This window comes from Leptidea sinapis, chromosome 43, assembly GCF_905404315.1.
Source record: "Leptidea sinapis chromosome 43, ilLepSina1.1, whole genome shotgun sequence".
NCBI lineage: Eukaryota > Metazoa > Arthropoda > Insecta > Lepidoptera > Pieridae > Leptidea > Leptidea sinapis.
The window spans coordinates 8,455,833-8,478,281 of NC_066307.1; the positions used below are offsets into that span (position 1 = coordinate 8,455,833).

Consider the following 22,449-nt stretch of genomic DNA (forward strand, 5'->3'; position numbering starts at 1 on the left):
ACTTGACCACTTTGATTGCTAGCCGTATAAAGGTCTAATATACTGCTATAGCTGTGAAACGTCAATCACGCTGCAGGCGTTTAGACTCTTTTAAACACAACCGTTGTATTGTATGTAAAATAAACATCTAGTAATAACCCTCGCCAAACTTCTAGTTCATTCTGAAGTTGCTACGATATGCATCTGGTCACGCAGATATATTCAAATATATTTTCATAATAAATACTAGTCTGCTAAAATGCATAATAACAGAAAATAATAAATCTTTGCATGAAACAGAAACCTCTTATAATATTCAACATATAATCCAATGTCGCTAAGGGTCTTATGAGGAAGCTCGTTGTTGCTCAGCGGGCAATGGAAAGGGCTACGCAAGGAGTTTCCCTATGAGATCGAATCATAAATGAGGAGAACCAAAGTCACCGACAGAGCCTAAATGATTGTGAAACTGAAGTAGCAGTGGGCAGGGCACATAGTTCGACGGACAGATGGCCGTTGGGGCAGCAAGGTCCTTGAATGGCGACCACGTACCTGAAAGCGTAATGTTGGTAGGCCCTCAAGATGGACCGACGATCTGGTCAAGATCGCCGGAGTAGGTTGGATGAGAGCAACGCAGGACCGATCGTCATGGCGATCTTTGGGGGAGGCCTTTGTCAGCAGTGGACTACTTCCGGCTGATATGATGATGAATCCAATGACGTTCTTTATACATATAAGGATCATATATCATTCGCAGTCTGACAGCGGAACGACAAGTGTGCTTAAAGACAATGTAAGCACACTTTTCTCCTTAGTTTTGTGTCATCTGTGTGTCAATCACCAAGTCTAAGCGTGCTATAAAAAAGTTCTCAAATAATACTTAAACGACGCAAAAAAGGGGGTGGAAACCTAAGTTTATTTATTTTAAGTATATGTATATTAAGATTGGTTCACAAAAAGCGTAAATAATTTAGTAAAACGAATATTTTCTCATAAATTATGGTACAATTAATGACAAGTATTAACATTCCTTTCTCTCCCTCTTGTCAGAATGAGACAGATGAAAGGACACTTGTGGTGCCAGGTCGACCTGTCATAGTATTAACTAACAAATAAATCAATGCATTTGTGGGATGCGATTACTAATTATGACAATAATCACGACCATCCTGTTATTATTTTATTTAATGAAAATAAGGGACGAGACGAGCAGGACGTTCAGCTGATGGTAATTGAGACGCCCTGTCCATTACAATGCAGTGCCACTCAGGATTCTTGAAAAACACCAAAAATTCTGAGCGGCACTACAACTGCGCTCGTCACCTTGAGACATAAGATGTTAAGTCTCATTTGCCCAGTAATCTGACTAGCTACGGCACCCTTCAGACCGAAACACAGTAATGCTCACACATTACTGCTTCACGGCAGAAATAGGCACCGTTGTACCCATAATCTAGCCGGTATCCTGTGCAAAGGAGCCTCCCACTGGTTCATGTGATATTGTTCATGATTCATATATATGCAGATAATAGATGCAGCACCTAACAAACTAATTTGTTATGTATATTACAGCTATTGTAAAATACTCTATTTTGATGGAAAAGAGTGGCAGTTGAGTTTCTTGTATGTTCTTAAAATACATATTTAAGTGACGATTTAAAAGCGCTTTAGTTCAAGTCTAATTGAATAAAGTTTATTTCACTTTGATTTTGAGAATTTAAATCCTGAGCAGTCAGTAAGCCTCCCACTGGCCTTTAAATTGGCCCATCCTCAGTGGGTTTGAGGGTCAAACATGCGTAGGTATCGGTTTTACAATAAAAAAAACACATAATCAATCAATGTTTTAATTTCCTCTTAGTGACACTAACAGACGGCTCTGTCTCGTATTCTATTTCAACTCTTGGTTTCTTCCGCATCAGCTTCTCTGATACATCCTGTAAACAATTTATACAATTAATGTAACAATTGCTTCCGCTAACAAGTCCTCTACAAATCACTTGAATATTATGAGGGTAGTTTAAGAACCAAAATATAATATGCCTAGAAATACACTCGTTCTTGTTTCAATAAAATCAAGCGAGTAGTTCTGAAGTAATGATAATTGTCGTGTCCGTATTATTTTAATATTTCATAAGGCGCGAAATGCTCGTGTGACGTCATAACATGGCGCTCCGCTATACAAATCGTAAGTACGTGCGGCAGCCTCTATAGAGTAAGCCAGACAGTAGGGACTCACGAGCGAGCGGTGATAACTAATTCACAGTTCCGACCGATTAATCGCCTTCTACTAAATTTATATCAACATAAGGCTTAGGCCGCACTATGGTTTTTCCCGAGAGCGGTTAACCGCTCTAACCGGAAAACCGTTAGAGACACACACACCGCGAATTATAAACTATGAAACCACCCGCAGTTTGAAGATGGATTTAAAAAGAGCAGTGTGTATTGTTGCTTTGATACTAAGACACACATATACAATAGAAGTTAACGAAAATTTCGCAAAATTGGCTTCTTCAACTTACTAGCCGTAGATTTGAGATAGGTTTTAAGAAAACATCCAGGGAAATTTTCCAATTACTATCGGATGTCAGTAGCCAGCTTCGATAAAACTTCTCACAATGTGCGACCATACATCACCTGCGGTTAACGCATAGTGCGTGTATACCCATTAAATTCTATCAATTATAAACTGCGCGGCGGTTTTTTTCGCGACAATTTTGTAACATGTAACATGTGACTGTGTCACGGTAAAAGACAAATGATTTAAGTTTTCTTTAGTGATAATTCCGCAAATATTTGTTTTTAAAACAATTCGACACGTGTTTCGCCTCTACACGAGGCATCCTCAGGACGTGTTATCTCGCCAAAATCTGGCAAGAGACTAAGCACTTTAAAAACAAATATTGGCGGAATTAACACTAAAGAAAACTTAAATCATTTCTATAATTATGGATTTCCGCAAAGTAACGCCTAATTCAATAAATTTACGGAAAAAGACCGCAAGTGCGGCCGCTTATATTCGTTTTCTTGTTTCGTAAGCTCACACGGTTCAAAACCGCTGCGGTTTAACCGTAGTGCGGCATAGGCCTAATTTTGGCTCCCGCGGCATATATAAAGGTCAGCTCGGGTCGTACACACATTCTTACATTTGTATTATTATAGATTTATGTATTATTCTCGTACTTGTAACAATTACAGCACACACAAAAAAAACTAAAAGATAGTTGCAAACATTTAGGCCCTTTTGTACACTCACTCAAAACATTCCATGTAATATTTATATGTATGCTGATGACATGTGCCTATTATATGCGTCTGAAAACATAGAAAGTGCACAAATGACAATCCAAGACGATTTCGAAAATATTATAAAATGGGCGCATGACAACAGCATCATATTGAATCTAGAAAAAACTAAATGTTTGCATATTTTTTCCACCTACAACAGAAATGCAAAAAATATAAACTACAATAATATACCTATAATAGGACATACTTACGAATGTTTACACCGAAATAAAGCAAATTGTAACTGTTCCGCAATAGAATATGTAGAAAAATACAAATATTTAGGATTAGTAGTTGATAAGAACTATAATTTAAAATTACATATTGACGCGCTATGCATAAAATTGAGAGCTATTTTAAGCAAATATTATCAGCTAAGGTACGTAAATAATAAACAAACACTTCGCACTGTGTACTATGCGCTAGTTGATTCGCTTATCAACTACGCTGTTGGTGTGTATGGTCGTACCTACAATACATATACTAAAGAGGTATATATCTTGCAAACCAGATTTATAAAATATTTGGTAAGCAAAAAAGATAAAAATAATTGTAAAGGTGATTATCGAAAACTATATTCACTAACTAAAATACTACCTGTTGATTTAAAAACCAAATTCCAAATAGCAAGAGATTTTTATTTTAACGATAGTTTGAAAGTTCCTATAAAAAATAAATATAACTCCAGAAGCGTGAGGGAGGGAAAGTTAATGGTTCCAAAGATTAAAAATTACTACGGCAAAAGATTGAATGAATATGTGGTGCCAGTCATATACAACGAGATAGCGTGGCTGAGGAGTGTTCCCAAACTAAATAAAAATGCGTTAAATTTAAGATGAAAAATGCGCTGTTGAATAGCATTGAATAACTCTCACTGAATGTTGTTCAATGTTATTCAACAATAACAAGATACAATAATAGATTTAGTAAATGTTTTCTTTTGTCTAATTTGAATAATTCTAATAATGTTTAGTTGTAAGTCCTAATAGTTTAGATTATAGTACGTAGTAGTTAAGTATGTACACACAATTAAATGTTTTTTAAGCGCATTAACTTGCCAACAAACTGTTGAAGTTTGGCAAGATATATTAATATGTTAAAAGTGTACTTATTTAATTTAAAAATTAATAAAAAAAAAAAAAAAAAAAAAATATTCAGTCAGAAATTCAATATTTGCAATATTAACAAAATATCATTAACTAATTTTAATAAAACGAACTACCTATGACCTAGAACTATTCCATTGCGATATAGGTATGTATACTACTGATGCAACTTATTTTTTTTTTATAACTGTACCCACCTCAATGTCAGAAGTATCCGACTCAAAATCGCTGTCAACATCTGTATCCTCTCGTTTTCCAGATTCACTTTCCTGCAAAAAAAATATTTCATTATTATTATTTTTATTTAAAAAATATTCTTACATGACAATATTACATAATCTTAGAGTGATTAAATTAGAAGTTAAAACCCCCAAGTTCCTCTAATACAAATTTTGAATTATCAATATTCAATATAGAAGAAAAAAAAGTAAACAAGCCAGTTAGTATCACTACATATTGTAGTGTACTGACATCTAGTCTTAACAGAGTATGTGTTAACTATCATTGTCACTGTCACAACATCAACAGTGACATTAACCGTGTGATGTTGAGTGCTATATAAGGAATGCACAGTACAGCGGAAGGCCAGTTCTAATCAGCTATTGGTTGCGTGTGGACGTGAACAGATGTAGTGCTACATAGTAAAGATTAGTTGTTTCACTCGTGAGCAAACGATGAACATTACACATATTATAAAACATGAACAGATGTAGTGCTACATAATAAAGATTAGTTGTTTCACTCGTGAGCAAACGATGAACATTACACATATTATAAAACAAAGTCCTTCACAGCATCTGTTTGTCTGTCTGTTTGCGATCAACTCAAAAACTACTGCACCAATTTTCATGCTGTTTTCACCAAAGGATAGTGTGGTTCTCGAGGAAGGTTTTAGTGTATGTTATGTTTTTTCATACATTAACTATATTTGTTGAAGGTTTCAGAAAAATTAAGCCTTCTAGGAGCTTTCATTGAAAACACTTTCTGAACCCTTAGAGCTATAACAAAATAATGTATGGTGGAATTGTGTATCTTCTTTCTAGAGAAGGTATTTTATTATTTATATAAGGTTATCATACTATATCCATTTTAATTCTATAAAACATTGGCAACGTGTTTGGTTCATTTTTTACTCATTAACTTAGATTACACATTTCCGATGGCTTTTGACTACATTATTCCCGAAAAATTATATATATTTTTTTATTGAGAGAACAGCGTCTGTCGGGTCAGCTAGTCTATCATAAAACAAAGCGTATATTAAACCCGCCAACTCTACTTTGATTCCTCTGAAGTTGTAAGAGAATATATGGGGACAGTCAAGTTCAAATTCAAATATTTTTATTCAAAATCACTTATTGAACGTCAAAAACTACCACTCATTCAAAAGTGACTGCATCAGACCTGAGAAAAATGGGCCCAAGAAACGCAGCAGGCTTTTTTTTAAATCTAAAAAATTGGATTACAATGTGGTATCATTCATAAACATTTATAATTAAAGAGCCTGTGAGAGGGTGTTCGCTATATTCCCAGTCCGTGGTGTCATTAAGAAAATCGTTAATGCTATAGTAACCTTTCCCACACAAACGTTTTTTAACAATTCTTTTAAATTTCGTAACACACTTGTTTTGTACATTTTCTGGGATCATATTGTAGAAGCATATACATCGCCCAACAAAAGACTTACTAACTCTACCCAACCGAGTAGTAGGCATAACAAGTCTATGTTTGTTCCTCATTAACATTATGAATGTCACAGTTTCTAGTCATTACACTCTACCAGGTAATTAAATAACACTCTTATTCCAAAAAAATACATGTTCAAATTATGTTATATTTGTGAATTATTGTTATTACACATTGTTTAGACACAACTGTTTAGATTTGAAACAGTCACATCTCAAGTCAATTTCTTAATAAGCAATTATTGGGGTTGACCAGGTTATCAACTGTAAAGTAGATCCTACAGATGGAGCCACAACCTGAGAGTTGAAGAAGACATACCAAGATTTATTGGCTCGGTTGGTCAATGCGCTCAGAAAAAGAGATATGCTGGTTTGAATCCCTCATTGTCCATTTGGACTTATTAAATTTGTATATCACATCAATTATCATTAATTAATTAATTAATTTCACCTGATTCAGCCACAAGATTCTATTATGATATCAGACAACACAAATATAATTGGGTTATTATTGTAGATCTACCAAAGCTTGCAACATTCCCGATTCAATTCCAATATCTTTGGTGTTGTAATAGAGCATAGGTGGTATTACCTACCTCCATCATCACACAAAGAAAAATATGTTAATCAATTTTTTTAATAACCAGATAAATCCAAATAAAGAATGCATTGAACATATATTTATATTATGTATCTAGATCATAGGTTCTCAACATGGACGATAATGCCCCCTTGTGGGCGTTTGAGACTATCGGGGGGGCAGTAGAAGAACCAGAGAAAATTAGGGGGCATTGAGATGGCGCAAAAAAAATACACGAAAATACTCTAGAAAAAAATATATTCTCAAAGTGTGTGAGCAAAATAAGGTTGAGAAACTATGGTCTAGTCTAATCTCAATAACTTATATGTCCTGATAGTATCTTGCTGCTAGACAATCGATAAAAACAGGCCAGGAATATTAGTTTAGTGTGTGTGACAAGCTACACCTTAACCTCGTGATTTGTATGACACTTTGTGTTACTGTGTGTGAATTGCTCAAAATAGAGGTTAGTTCTAAAATCTTTTTGTTCCCACTTTTTCACAGCTGTCATGTATAAATCTAGATGTATAATTGATCAAAGGAATTACATTATAATATATTATAAGGTATTCATTATTAGTAAAAAAAAACTTACATCACTGTCCATATCACTGTCTGCTTCAACAAACTCATCCACTTCCTCGACACTCTTCTGCAATTCCTTTTCTAGCTCTGGTTCTATCTCCATCTCTTTCTCTTCTTCATCTGACTTGTCACTCTCAATTTCACTTTCGCCTGATATCTCCTCCTCTTTCAATGCGGCATCAAAAGCCATTTGTGGGAAATTGTAAATATCATTATACTGAAAAAAGAAAACATTTTATTTAAAAAATTCTGTGATTACTAATAAAGGATATAGATGTGAAATATGTAAAACTATTAAAAAGTTACTTTATACTTTCATCATAATTGCATCAAATGCTGGAAAAAACTGTGGTCAAACAAGATAACAATAAAATAAAAAGTATTACTAATTATTGGTTTCTTTGGTTGTAATGTACTCTTTGGTTAATATTTGTATGATAGTGTGGCCAAAGAGGATGTAAATATGTATGTAGTAAGAGGTGGGACTGCCTTATGTAAAAATTGAAATTAAGTTTAGTATGACAAATGCAGTCATTTGACATAAGCTTCAAATAGTAGTAATTACTAGAGATGAAACGGATAGCAGTTTGGCCGGATACCGGATATTCGGCCTACCATGTGGCCGAATAGCCGAATATCCGGCTGCCGGATATCCAGCGGAACTTAGCCGTTTGGTGTATCGCAGACACCAACACAGACTTGCGTAGGCGGCGCATAATTTGCCATTAGTGCAGTATGAGTGCTAATTAATTATTTATCCTCTATTCTACATTCATTTACTATGGTGTGATTAAAAATTTACAACTAAAACTAAACTGATTATAATTCTTAAGCAAATAATTACTTAAAAATATATTTTTGTATACAGATTTTTTTTAATTCGGCCTGATGCCTATCCGGCCGAATAGTAGGTAGTTATCCGGTATTTGGCCGGATAGTATTAAGGCCGCTGGATAGGCCGGATACCGGATATCCGTTTCATCTCTAGTAATCACAGGCTACGAAGTATAATCTGACTAAGTTTGAAAGCGAACAGTTGCTTATAACATAGTGGATTTCGGCTATCACCTTCTATTTACAAGATTATAGCCATCATCTGTCAATCTGTCAATGACTGCACATTTCATACAATCAAGTGAATCACTTTTTTCTTAAAGAATTTCGATAGCCTGAGTGTAGCAAATGGCTGCATTACAACCTATGAGTGTCCTTAATATGCACACAAAATCTATCTATAAGAATTAAACTGAGTTACAACTGCCCAACTGTCACTTCTGTGTTTTCAGGGGAATCAATTGCCATACATGAGTATTGATTCATAGAGTAGAAATTCTTGATGTTATGAAATATAATTGACAAATTCTTTTATTATTATATTATTTTATTTATTTTGTTCAGAACAACGTCTGTCATTCAGCTAGTATGTATATATACTTACAGTCCCCTTTTTCAGTCTGTCTAATAATTGTTTTTCTATAGCATTATCTATTCTTGCCGCCACCAATGCTTTTTCTTCTCTGCGTCTTTCACGCCGTTCTATCTTACGTTGAATTGGGACCACTTCTTTACTGTTTCATTAAAAAAACAAATTGAAGACAATTAATTATTGCATAATTATTTTGTAATGTATACATTTATTACACTTATATTTAAATAAATAATTTTTATTATACAGTAAAAGCTCCTTATTCGCGCTTCCTTCATTCACGGTTTCACTATTCGCGGATTAAAAAATTGTGACCCAATTACTATATTCGCGGCTAAAGATTCCTTTATTCGGAGATGTAATCGGTACATAGTACATGCATAAAAATAAAAAGAATTCCTACATAGTTGCATAATTGCGAATGGAATAGGATGAGATGGGTTCGAACAAATAGAATCAAGTGACATTCAGGAGTTGCTTGAATCGCAAGATGAAGATTTGACTGAAATCGACTTAGAGGAAATGTTAAATTCACAGACCATTGAAGAAGAGGCTTCAACAAGCACTGGAAATGCAACATATAATTTGACAAATCTTAGTGAAGGTTTAAGAATGGCGAATGAGCTTTGTGATTCCTTTATGAAAATTGATCCGGCTATGGAATGAAGTCTTAGTTTTAAGAGGCAGATTGCTAATGCCATAATTACAAAATTCTTTAATCCTTAGGTTACCTAAGGCTGAAAATTTCAATTAAATTGTTTTTTTTTTTTGTGTTTTATTTTGTCACCTAGGAACATATCCCTTATAATCCCATACAAATTACCATTCCATATTCACGGTTTCTGTATTCGCGGCATATTAATAATAATTATATTTTTATAGGATTAATATTAAAAGAACAAATTATGTATCAAAGATAAAATTAATACCATCTTAAAAAATCCATTATTATTTTAAATGTTATAAATGAAGATCTTTAGTATTAATTCTACTGAGATTCAGAATATCACCTTTACTCCTAGAAGTTAATCATTTTATCATTATTAAGATTTTAGAATTATTCGGATTTATTGAGGTCTATTAAAGTTTTGAAACATGATTCACTTTATATTATGTATTATTAGGTATGCTATAACAGGGTTTGTCATGCTTTTTTTTATGGAATAGGGGGACAAACTTGCCGGCCTTTAAGGAAGGTGTACACACTTTTTTTTAAGGTACCCATGTTGTATCGTCCCGGAAACACCACTCAAGGAAGGTCATTCCACAGTTTTGTAGTATGTGGAAGAAAGCTCCTTGAAAACCGCAAAATGCTTACTCAGATGGCATTGCTTACTGAGGCCTCATGTGCCGGATGATCTCTTTCCCTTAAATATGAATGAAGGGAACAACAGCTGGTCCATATGTCAACTTGTGAACTGGTGCTGCTTTTGGTGCAGTGTATTAGTTAGACATAATTACTAATTATTACAGTAATCACAACTCTGCTCATGAAGCATCCTTACACAAACAATGAATTTATGCTCTAAAGTTTCATGCATCCAATATAGGATAATTTATAATTATATGAATATAAAATTTGATAACAAAGTTTTATGAACAATGGGGACTCGAACCAACAACCTCTTGCATTCCGTGTGAGTGCTCTCCCATCTGGGCTAACCATTCGAGTGATGTCTTGTCATAAAATCTTGTATGCTATGTTCAACTCTCAGGTTGTGGCTTCAAGTGTGGGTTCGAGTCCCACATCATTCATTAAATTTTAATTGTGTATTAATCCTAGAAGTGAGTGTTAAAGTAAGTCCTAGAAGAGAGGACTTTAAAAAAAGAACAAATTGTTTATAATTATACAGTTCATTCTGTAACACTTTTTATTAAATATTTGATATATGTGTGCCGAGAGATATACTTACTTACATTTCAGCATTTAGATGAGTGTGAACAGCTTGTGAAGATGCTTTTTTTTGAGGGTAACTTAGAAGAATTAACACTAATAAGCATCATTTGAAACATTTTAACATCTAATAAACTATTGTATTACTCAGGTTTGAAAAGGAAAACATGCCAAAATATTACATTATTAAACTTACACTCTCCTCAGTTTAAGCTTTCTCATTCGTATTAAATACTGTGTTATCTTCAAAAACCTTTGCTTACACTTTGACTTAATAAAACTTGGCCAATAAAGCAAATTTTCATTTATTTGATGAATTGCTTTTTCAAAATTTCTGGACAACTTCACTTTTTCCCATTGTTTTGATGGAAACATTATTCTGTAAATAAAGCATTCATTATTTTGTTTACATAAAAGTGAGACCTTAATTATTTCACTTAAACTGTTGTCTACCTTTCTGCTGTTCTCATGTAAAGGTAAATTATACCGTTTTCTTCTCTTATAGTCGCATATTTGCTATTCGCAAGAGGACATGAGGCGCGAGTGCACAAGCCCGTGAGGTTATATTCATTTCTACAAAATTGTTGCGTTTTGGTGCTGCAAATAAAATAAGTTATACAACATACCAACAAAATGCCAAAGTATATTTGATAAATCATACGAAGCATACTCACGTTACTTTGTGGGAACAATGTGTCTTGTTGATAATAGCCCAAACAACCTGAAATAGCCGACGACATAATTTTTAAGAATAAAGTTTACAATCCAACCAAAACATTTAGTAAAGTCACTTACATCATCATGTTGCATCTTAAAACAATTACTGGTCACCTGTTCTGTGTAATTTTGTATAAATTGTTAAAATTTTATAGTAAATAATTATTCTCACGTGGTGACGGATGTTTCTGTCTGTTTATCATAGATCGTTTACAAAATCAAAGAGAATGAAAATACTACGTCACGGCAGGTAAACTTCATACAAATTATTACAGCCTTATGTCTATGGTGTAGCTTTTTTTTTTTTTTTGAAAAAAAGCGCGGGAACTCTTGAATGCTTAGGGCGGTCTTTTTAACTATAAAATTAAATATTTCTATTATATTGTATATTATAGTTCTCATATTTTTGAAAAGTATCTAAGTATTTGAATATAATTTGTTTAGTATAAGTAAAAGTCTATATATTTAGTGATTTAGGTTTGTGCTAAGAGATGTCGAAAAGGCGGAAAAAAACCAAGCCGGAACGAGATAAAGGTGAGTCTATTCTAGATTCCACCTCTAAAAGTAGCAAATACTCAGATTCGCGTACAGTATTGGAAGACCACGAGGACTTTTATTTGCCTTATAGGGTGGCTGACTATTGTCGCCGATATCCGGAAGACGCAGGTGCCGGTCATGAATTTATAGTCTTCATAGAGACTGTCACTGAACAGCCACTTGGTAGTCGTGACATGCTAACTCTTAGTAGCTGCTTATCACGCTTCATTAAAGGCATTAAATATCTTAAGAAACTTAACAAATATAGTGTTGGAACGACCCAATTAGGCCAATACATTCCTAGTCAACACGACATTTTTAAGGGAACAAAATATTAAGGCGTCCATCCCAGCTGGTGCCACTGAATTGTTTGGAGTGATTTCCTCCGTACCTATTGATATGTCCAACAAAAAAATTTTCAAATCTTTGTCAAGGACAAAAAAAAATATTTCTGTTCGGCGTATAGTGAAAAAAAACAAATCCGATAGTGGTTTTATATTACAACCTACACAGGCAGTCATTATTACCTTTGCATCATCTACTTTACTCCCAGATTACGTTCACTTAAAGATGTGGTGCCTACCAGTGTGACCTTATGTGCCGCCAGTTAAGCAGTGTTTCCGATGCCTTAGGTTTGACCACTTGGCTAAATTCTGTAAGAATATTCAGCGTTGCTCAATCTGCACTGAAAATCATTCATATAAAGAATGTACTATACCTATTGACAAAGCAGTAACTGTAACAGTACACTGTAAAGGTAACCATCTTGCAGTACCAGGTCAATGCCCTATAAAACAAAAAAAGATATTGGATAGTAAAAATAATAGTAAAACACCATTATCAGATTTATTTAAACATCCAACAAACTTTCCATCACTCAATAAGACAGAGAACACACAAGACATCATTAATTAAATTTTGTCCAATCCAGCAGCAATGAACCTAATCACAGAATCAATAATCAAAGTCATTACACTAAATAAAACACAGAATCAAAGCATTAGCTCACACGCAATTAGTTCAGCTATTAAAGATACCATAGAAATTAAAAATAAAACGTCACATTCAACTGTCACAAACTTAACATAGTACAGTGGAATGCTCAAAGTCTGTTGAGTAACAGACTTGAGCTTCAAAACCTACTTTATGAGCAGGGCATACACATAGCACTTATATCAGAAACTTGGCTTAAACCAAATATACAGTTTTCTATCAGAGGTTATACAATAATAAGAAATTATTGCGGTAATGATCACAATGGTGTAGCAATTTTTGTTAGAAATGGCATTTATTTACAAAAGTAAGGAACATTTTCTGATAACTCCTTGCAAAATGTAGCAATCAAAATTAAATACAAACAAAAAGACATCTCAATTGTTAGCTTTTATAGTCCTGGCAACAGTGTACCTAACTTAAACAAATCTAAATTTAATAGACTGTTGCATAGTATTCTAAAACCACTAATCATTGCTGGTGATTTTAATGCTCACCATACCATTTGGGGTTGTAATAGAACCAATTCTAGAGGTAGAGACATCATGGATGTAATGGACGATAATGACTTAATGCTCTTAAATAATGATCAACGAACTACAGTGGGTACTAATTCTTGGAGACCAAATGGAATAGATCTAACAATAGTATCATCTTCATTATTCCTGTGCTGTGAATGGCAAGTTCATCAGGACTCTTTGGGCAGATATCACTTGCCTACAATCACAAAATTTTCCATGGTAGTGTCGGAAACTGAATCTTCTTCAATTCCATCCAACATTCCTCCACACAGTAATCTGAAAATAGTAAATTGGGACCAATATGAGAACTTAGTAAATGACTTGTTAAAACAATTTGAAATAAATAATTGTAATCTACAGAAGTCTTACAATAACTTCTGTTCCATAATTCTTAGAGCGGTAGAAAATTCATTACCTAAAACCAACTACCACTGTAACAATATGAGTCATCTACCTAAAAGAAAGCGACAACTTCCCTGGTGGAATGGGCAATATACTAAAGTGGTAGAAGATTGCAAGCAGGCTTATCTGTTATTCAAATCAAATTGCAATATCCAAAACTACATTCATTTTAAGCAAGCTCAAGCATAGAAATAACGTATATTAAGACTTGAACGTCGTAAATCCTGGACAGATTTTTGCTCCACCATAAATAGGTTAACGCCAATGAAACAGATTTGGACAAAAATGTGGAAATTTAAGAACTTATATTCTAATAATAATTGTTTCTGTACCAATAATTGGATATCCAACTTTTTACATAAATATACTCCAAATAGAGTACCAAATTAAACACAACAACAAATATTCACAATAATCATCCTTAAACTCTTTTATGATTGCCCCTTTTACTATTGAAGAATTAAAACCTGGTCTATCATCAAGAAAGGACTCTGCATGCGGTTTGGATTGGCTCTCCTATAAAATGCTTAAACTCCTAAACTCTTCTAACTTAAATAAGTTTCTAAAAATATTAAATCTCCTATCGAAAAATTCCACTACTCCAGAACAATGGAAAACAGACTGTCTAATTCCAATTTTAAAGCATGGGAAAGATTCTGATTCATATCGTCCTACCACACTAAGCTCGTGTGTTGGTAAAATTTTTGAACAATTAATAAAACAGAGATTAATATTTATATTGAAAGTAACAACCTCTTACCTAATAATAAATTTGGATTTCGATGCGGTCGTTCTGCTTGTGAGAGTCTACGGCATTTATGTCTTGACATCCATAGTGCCCAGATTGACAATAAGATATTGGCTGGTGTTTTTTTGGATGTTGTAGGAGCATTTAATAATGTTGATTTAGAACAATTATCATCCATTCTTCTATCCTTAAATGTCCCTGAAAAAATAGTTAGTTGGATATTCAATTTCTTGCATGGTCGTAAACTTTATGTGAGAGTCAATAACCAATTAATAGGTCCTCGATATTCATATAGAGGCGTATCGCAGGGCGGAATTTTGAGTCCATTGCTCTTTATAATCTACATAAATCAAATAAATATTGTCTTGGGTAATAGAGTTTCTAACCTCCAATTTGCTGATTATCTAGTAGTGTATAGTTCAGGACTTAAGTTATCAAATGTTGTGTTAGATCTTAATGTAGCACTCAAAAAAGTGGAGCTCCATTTTCAATATCTTAGTCTTGAGATCAGTATTGACAAAAGCAAAGTAATAATATTTTCAAAAAATTCTATAAGAATAAGAGATGCAAAAATATATTATGGTACTCAGGAAATTTCAATAGATAATTCAATAAAGTTTTTAGGAGTTACGTTTTTAAGTAATTTTAGATGGCACAAATATGTCGAAATATTAGAAAATCGAGCATTAAAGGCCTGCAATATTCTGAAATCATTAGCTGGTACATATTGGGGTGCAGACCCACGCATCTTGCTAACACTATATAAGTCATTAGTCCGTAGCCATTTTGAGTATGCCTTCTTTTGTTATGGTGGGGTAATTAAATTAGTGAATAAATTAGAAAAAATACAAAATAAATGCTTAAGGATCACAACAGGCGCTTTTAGGTCTACTCCTATTATATCATTACAAGTAGAATGTAATATTCCCCCACTAGCTCTTAGATTCAAATATCTACAAACAAAATTATTTCTCAAATTAACTTCTATCAATACTCATCCACTCCTATTAAAAAGATACAGGACTATATTAACCGAACTGGCAATAATTCTTACTATCAAGTAGAAGGCATCTCTGATTTGTTACATTTTTCTTGTGATCATAATCTATTTTCTAGTATTCTTTGGCCATGTTATTTAAATTCTTATAATTCAAAATATACACCTATTAAAATAATTATTAATGAATCATTAAAATATAAGGAAGATGGGTGGCAATATTATAACCAACTTTATACTGATGGATCTAAAAGTAATACTGCTGTCTCTATGGCAGTTTATGACATACAACTGAGGAGTGGGTTTGGTCATAGGTTAAATACCTTGGCCAGTATATACACAGCAGAATGTGCTGCCATATATGCTGCTCTAGATTATATTGGAGAACAGTCATATAATAATTGGATCGTTATTACAAATAGCATGAGTGTTTTAAAAGCTTTACTATATCCTAAATGTAATGCTACAACTAATTTCATCATTTACAATATTAGAGACAAATATCAATGCTTATCCCCAACAAAAGATATTGTTTTATTCTGGACTCCTTCACACATAGCCGTGGAAGGAAATGAACAAGCTGATTATCTTGCTAAATCTATTGTGAATAGTAATCAGATACATACTGCTTTGAACATTCCCATACCACATACAGATGCACTGTCTCATTTTAAAGGTACATTCTTGCAAGACTTTCAGAATTATTGGCAACAAGTTGTTCAAACAAAGGGCAAATGGTTAGCCGACATTAAAAACGAAATCTCTCCTCCCTGGTTTGTTAAAAAGAAAAAATACTTACACAGAAAATTTTACACCACAATTTGTCGGTTACGTCTGGGACATTTTCGTAGTGGTGCTCATTTATTTAGGATCGGTGTTTTAGATTCTCCAACTTGTCAATTCTGTAATTATCCATCCAAACTCTTGATCACATTTTCTTTGACTGTCCCCAATATGATCTTCAAAGATTTACATTGATAAACTGCCTCTTGGATATTATTGAAAACTTATGACTGCTTCGTGCCGCTTTACAAATTTATAGTTTCAACGGTAGGCGAAATTTGAAAATACGGCTTGGCTTTTGACACAATCCCTCACACAGACCTAAAACATAATCGTCCATAAATTATTATTGGACTTGTGTTTATAATGTAAATTTTAATGTATAAATTTAAATATTATATTTATAGTTATACCTTAAATTAGTTTTATATTATCTTATAATTATATTCAACTAATATTCATCATTATTACTTATAATTCATGTATAATATATTTCTTATAACGTATATGAGATTTATATTTTAGTATTACTTATATCATAAACTTTTATTATTAAAAATAAGGGGCTAAGATCTTCATTGGAACAAGAATATTATCAATAAAAGACTTGGCTTCGGCCTTTCATGCGAACCTATATGTGTATGAAGAAAATGAAACATGAAGAACACGAAATACTACTTTTATGTGAAATTGTACTATTTATGTTTGAAGATGAAGATGATATAAAACTTAGCTTGACTTTGAACAAGCTGTGTAAAGTGAAGACTGAAGAATAGAAAAATAAAAATAAAGACTTGGCTGTATGTGCTTTTGACCCCTTTGCCTGTCCAGATGGACGAACAGAACCAAAAAAAAATGTCTATGTTTCACATATCTCATCTGACAGTTAATTGTGACGACATTTATTATAAACGTCAAAAACTAATTTGACAACCTTAAATTGTCGCGCTACGTACAAAATTACAATTACAACAGACAACTATGATTTTTTATTTTGATTTCTTTGTCCAATATTAGTACCGGCAAAGGATGCAATCCCATAGAGCCATGTCTTCAGCGTTTCTATTGCTTTATTTCTTATAATTTCTTGGCAATATTATGTCAAGTCTGATCATATTTTTTAAATGCCGTAAACAAGTCTCTTGTTTTGAAATTCAGAGGTATATCACATTATAAGGCCGAAGCCAAGTCTTTAGTTATATTTAACCATCTAGGTCTACAATAATTATTATGTCATTTAAGTGCTTATAACATATTACTATTATTGTTTGGCTTGATGGCTTATCCTTTTATATGATGAATGTTTGTTTCAAAGTCATGGATGATTATAAGCATTTACTTATGTATGTTTAAGTATGTATATTGTATTAAATATATTGATTTCTTGTGCTCATAGTACAGGCTATGCCTAGTTTGGGGCAAGATAATTTGTCTAGGAGTGTGTCAATATTATTATTATTATTATAGGCGGAAGCCGCATAAGTAGAACTTACTGTCAAATGGCAACTTTAGAGTCTATTTTATTCTTCCTACAGTGGCTTCTGTGGAAGGTATACCACAAGTTCGACAATGTCACTCTAAAGTAGAACACAGAGCTTAAAGCATATGTATTCTAATTTTATTGGTAGTGATCGGTGCTTAAGATTGGAACAAGTTATATTTTCTTATTGTTTACCTAAACTTCTTAGTATAGACAATAGTTAATGTGTTCTGTGATCAAGAGCTACATATTTAACCCAACACCATATTTCTTTATTCTCTCTTATATTAACAGTTAATACTTTTCGGTTTTCTTTTTATCGATATTTTGTTGATATTAAAGTGATTTTGGTTTATAAGTGAAGACATTTTTAAAGGAAAAATTGACCATGTCGATTGTCCTGGTCTTCCTACGCAAACCCTACTATCTGCAACTAATGTAGGGCGTACAACGAAAGGACGTTGATTACATGCCTATTTGTATTTTAGAAAAAACTGAGCTATTTTTGTAAGATGACCTTATACTAGATAGGTATACTTATATGGTGCTCGCATATTACTGTAAGAAAATGCTTACAAACATTTGATCACAATGTTAATTACCAAACATGAAAACACGTAATGTTACTAAACAATGATATTTAAAAGTATAGATAGGTTACCAAGTTATATATCCAATCCCATAGTGCAACAGAGCTTTAAGCTCTCACGCTGCGGTAGAGCCTAACGCAGCACTTCTCTTATCAGTCGGCCCTCCTGGGCGACTTGTTATTATAACAGTAGCTGGTAAGATAGTTTTAAGTTACATTCTGCATTTATATTTTAGTTATTAAGATCAGTCTTGCATCAAACTCTGTAAGCTCAGGTCGTAAATAATAAATTCTTATTTCGATTCTAATATTATAATTTTAATTTCTCTTTTTAAAAACCCAATCGCTCGCTCCCGAAATCTAACTACCTAGACCACATTCGGTGTTTGTAAATGATACACAAACGCACACATGAATAATTTAACATTGCAATAGCACACTACATTACGGATTACATGTCAAAGAAGGATAGTAAATGCAATTATCGTAAGTGAAAAAGAGATAAGTCTAATTTGCTAATTGCTTCGTATTTGCATAGCAAAAACACGGAATCATTCACCAGATATGATTTTTTACCGTACACCGTGATTTATGCCTAAAATACGATTAATTCATGAGTTCATGTAATAAAAGTTATAAATTAGTAAAACTACATTCAAATTAGGTAAATTAGGTGTTATTGATTTAAAAAAAAATATTGATTATAATATTATATAGCCGTATTAATTATATAAATTATTTGTACATAAAATAATAAAAAACATACAGACATATCAAAACAAAACCGAAATGTATTTATAGTAAGGGTTCCATTTTTACAATTTTACTAACGACGGCTCCCAAAAAGTTTTAAGTTTACAATTATTATTTCTTGTATATTATATTATTTATGAGTGTATTTTTATTGAGGGTTTATTACATGATCATGTTTATTACAAATGATCCATTGATTCTTCTGCAGTTAGCAAGGGATATACCGAAAGGGCAGTGTTACTGAAAAAACTCCTACGCAAGCAGATATCACTTACTGTCTACGTCCGCTACCTACCCTAAAACTTGTTTTTGTAGTTTGATAGTTCAACTTTACGCACGTGTTTATTAAAAAATAATAAATTTCGTATTACATTTCACATCATTTCCTAAATTGTCCTAAAATATACTACCTCGATCATCCCGCAGCAGACAGGGGGCCTACTCCTAAAATCGATACTCGATAAATCGTGGCATTAGTCGTGTCGAATCCTACTCTTACTTACATCGTATTCAATGTCGAAACGATGGTTGATCGAACGAAACATTATTCGATATTATCAGTGCTAACCCTACTCTTAGTTGAAAATGTCAGAGACGAATATTCGAATTTCACAAATAATCAAACTTCACTTTTACGATAATCTCAACGACACCTTCTAGGCTGTCGATGCTAATATCGTTTCATGTTGTATAGATATATTTGCCATACAATATACATACTTAATAAATATTATTGAAATAATTATATGTGATTTACTATTTAACCGGAATTTTTTACTACTAAGTCATTTAAATCATTTTGTTGATCGTTTATGCGTGAAAATAATGCAAATGGCCGCCTGAGAAATAGGAAGTCGACGAGAAGGGTTTAGTTACTTTTTTTTACATTTTATTATCCGCTAGTTTTGTGTTATTTATTAAATTTTAAAGGGCCATATTATATTTATTACATATTTTTTTAACGTTTACATTATGTGTTAATGATACCAAATTGGTGAGTCTGGCATGGTTCTTAGCGCCTAAACTATGTTTTGACTTTTGACATTTAACAGCGATGTAGCACAGATAATGTTTAGGTTTGTACATATTTCATTCACACTAACATCGTAAAAAAATCAAAATATTAGTCCATGGTAACGATAAACGATAAGGAATTCGAACATTTGTTAGAGTAGGGTAGTTGCGATATATTTGGAGTATTATCGTATCGTTCCGAATGTTTCGTTGTCGATTTTGCGAGTAGACCTCCAGGGTAGTTGCGGTATATTCGGAGTATTATCGTATCGTACCAAATGTGTCGTTGTTGATTTTGCGAGTAGACCTCCTGGTACGTTACATACATTCCAAGATTAAGTACTAATAAAATATCAAATAGCCTGCTATTAGTAATCTGATTCTATACCACCTTTATTATAAGACTTTGAAAGCCAGAACTTATTATTATCATCATAATATTATTTTACAAAGACGCTCACTAACTAACAAGAAAACTCAAGTTCCGCAATCAAGAGGTTACTAACGCTATGTATTTTGCCTTTGATTTCATTTCTGGTTGATTAATCTATGACACATGCTATTTGTCCTTGTCGCGCTGCAGTTGACATCATATTCTCTAACTGGCTCGAACCACCACGTTAATAATTCGAGATATATTTGTAAATAAGAAATAAAATCGTGATAAAATACAAACGACGTTATTTTTTATCCTTTCATATGGTATGAAATACCTTCACTCTTATATATCTTGGAAACATAGTTTTTACATTTTCTTAACACACAGGTTGGCATTTTTGATTATTATTATATTGCCACGAAAACGTTCTGCTTAGCTCGCTGCCATTATCCGACTAAATGAAATTACGACAGATGTCTGAATTTGTCTGCAACAATTTGTGCGTGCTAGTGCGATATCTACCTCTTTATCGCATATTATATCATTGGTTAGTAAACATTTCTAAGCAAAATTGTTGGATAACAAATTTTAACAAATAAAATATATTTTTTTTGTAAACATATTGTATCCAGGCGGGCCCGTTCTTGCGTGCTCCACGCCGTGCGGTGTCATTGATTGATGTCATAAGTATTTATAATAGTGTTAAAATTTTAGGCAATGATATTATAGTATTAAAAGTGGTAGATATGTCACTAGCACGCCGAAAATGAATCGCCTAATTGGAGACAATTGGTGTCTTTCGTCGCTCTCTCGATACGAAATCGGTACGCACGCGTTTGTTGTTGACAGAATTGCTTACGATTTGATATGGGCACAACATTAAAATGCCGTCTTGTTTTATGGGAAGATGCACTAATTACGAAAGTAAAAAAAAGCCATAGAATTACATACCACAGTAAAGAAATCATGAATTATAACCTTTTATTTGATTTCATTATTTACCTAACAAAATAAATATTATGCTATGAAAACGCCGATCGCCGCCAAGCCGATTATAGATTAACGTACAGAAATGACAAAATATTGATGCTGATTGCAGGATGATCGAGGTAGAATATTTTAGGAAATTATGTAAAAAAGTCAGTGTTGCAGTGAATGTAATAATTTTTAATAAACAAGTGCGTATATAGGTAGCTGAACTATCAAACTACTAAAACAAGTTTTAGGGTAGGTAGCGGATGTAGACAGTGAGTGCTATTTGTTTACGTAGGAGTTTTTTCAGTATATCCCTTGCTAACTGCAGAAGAATCAATGGATCATTTTCTTCTTCTCCCATTACCTTATTGTAATAAACCCTCAACAAAAATACATTCATAAATAATATAAGATACAAAAAATAATAATTGTAATCTTAATACTTTTTGGGAGCCGTTTATAGTAAAATTGTAAAAATGGGACCCTTACGTCGTTATGTTTTTTTATTATTTTATATATAAATAATTATTATCATCAATGTGGCTATATATTATAATCAATATTAAATTATTTTTTTATAAAATCAATGACACATTATCTACCTTATTTCAATGCAGTTTTACTACTTTATAGCTTTTACTACATGAACTCATGAATGAATCGTAATTTAGGCATAAATCACGGTGTACGGTAAAAAATCATATCTGATGAATTAACTGTATTTTCTCTATACAAATACGAATTAGCAAATTAGAGTTATCTCTTTTTCGCTTGCGATAATTGCATTTATTATCCTTGTTTGACGTGTAATTGTAATGTGGTGTACTATTGCAATGTTAAATTATTCATTTGTGCGTTAGTGTATCATTTTCAAACACCGAATGTTGTCTACGTAACCTATCTATACTTTTAAATATCATTGCTATGGACCACCTTATTTTCGACTGCCAAAAATTTCTGATTGACAGACTTGTGCTGGCTAGTGAAATCAGTGACTCCAAAATTTTTTGTGATTCTT

The 22,449-nt window shown here is 32.9% G+C and overlaps 1 protein-coding gene and 1 long non-coding RNA gene across 2 annotated transcripts; both read right to left on the bottom strand.

The window, feature by feature from the left end:
- Nucleotides 1-1,809: 1,809 nt before the first annotated feature.
- Nucleotides 1,810-11,487, bottom strand: LOC126976971 (protein MAK16 homolog A). Its single transcript, XM_050825605.1, has 8 exons — nt 11,339-11,487; nt 11,218-11,264; nt 10,997-11,140; nt 10,740-10,922; nt 8,662-8,791; nt 7,234-7,440; nt 4,571-4,642; nt 1,810-1,913 (listed from the first exon to the last, which is right to left on the bottom strand). Exons 1-8 carry the CDS (start codon nt 11,351-11,353, stop codon nt 1,815-1,817), a joined length of 897 nt encoding a protein of 298 aa, XP_050681562.1. The 5' UTR covers nt 11,354-11,487; the 3' UTR covers nt 1,810-1,814.
- A 1,846-nt stretch (nt 11,488-13,333) lies between these two features.
- Nucleotides 13,334-16,364, bottom strand: LOC126976992 (uncharacterized). Its single transcript, XR_007732072.1, has 3 exons — nt 16,258-16,364; nt 14,474-14,659; nt 13,334-13,587 (listed from the first exon to the last, which is right to left on the bottom strand). It is a non-coding gene; the product is annotated as an uncharacterized LOC126976992 (long non-coding RNA).
- Between the last annotated feature and the right edge of the window lie 6,085 nt (nt 16,365-22,449).

What these genes read in the sequence shown, in the direction of transcription:
- LOC126976971 (XM_050825605.1), bottom strand. An exon ending in AAGCTTAAACTGAGGAGAGT is followed by an intron (nt 8,792 to 10,739) that starts GTAAGTTTAATA and finishes TTAATGAAACAG; the next exon opens with TAAAGAAGTGGTCCCAATTC. An exon ending in ACAGACTGAAAAAGGGGACT is followed by an intron (nt 7,441 to 8,661) that starts GTAAGTATATAT and finishes TTCTTTTTTCAG; the next exon opens with TATAATGATATTTACAATTT.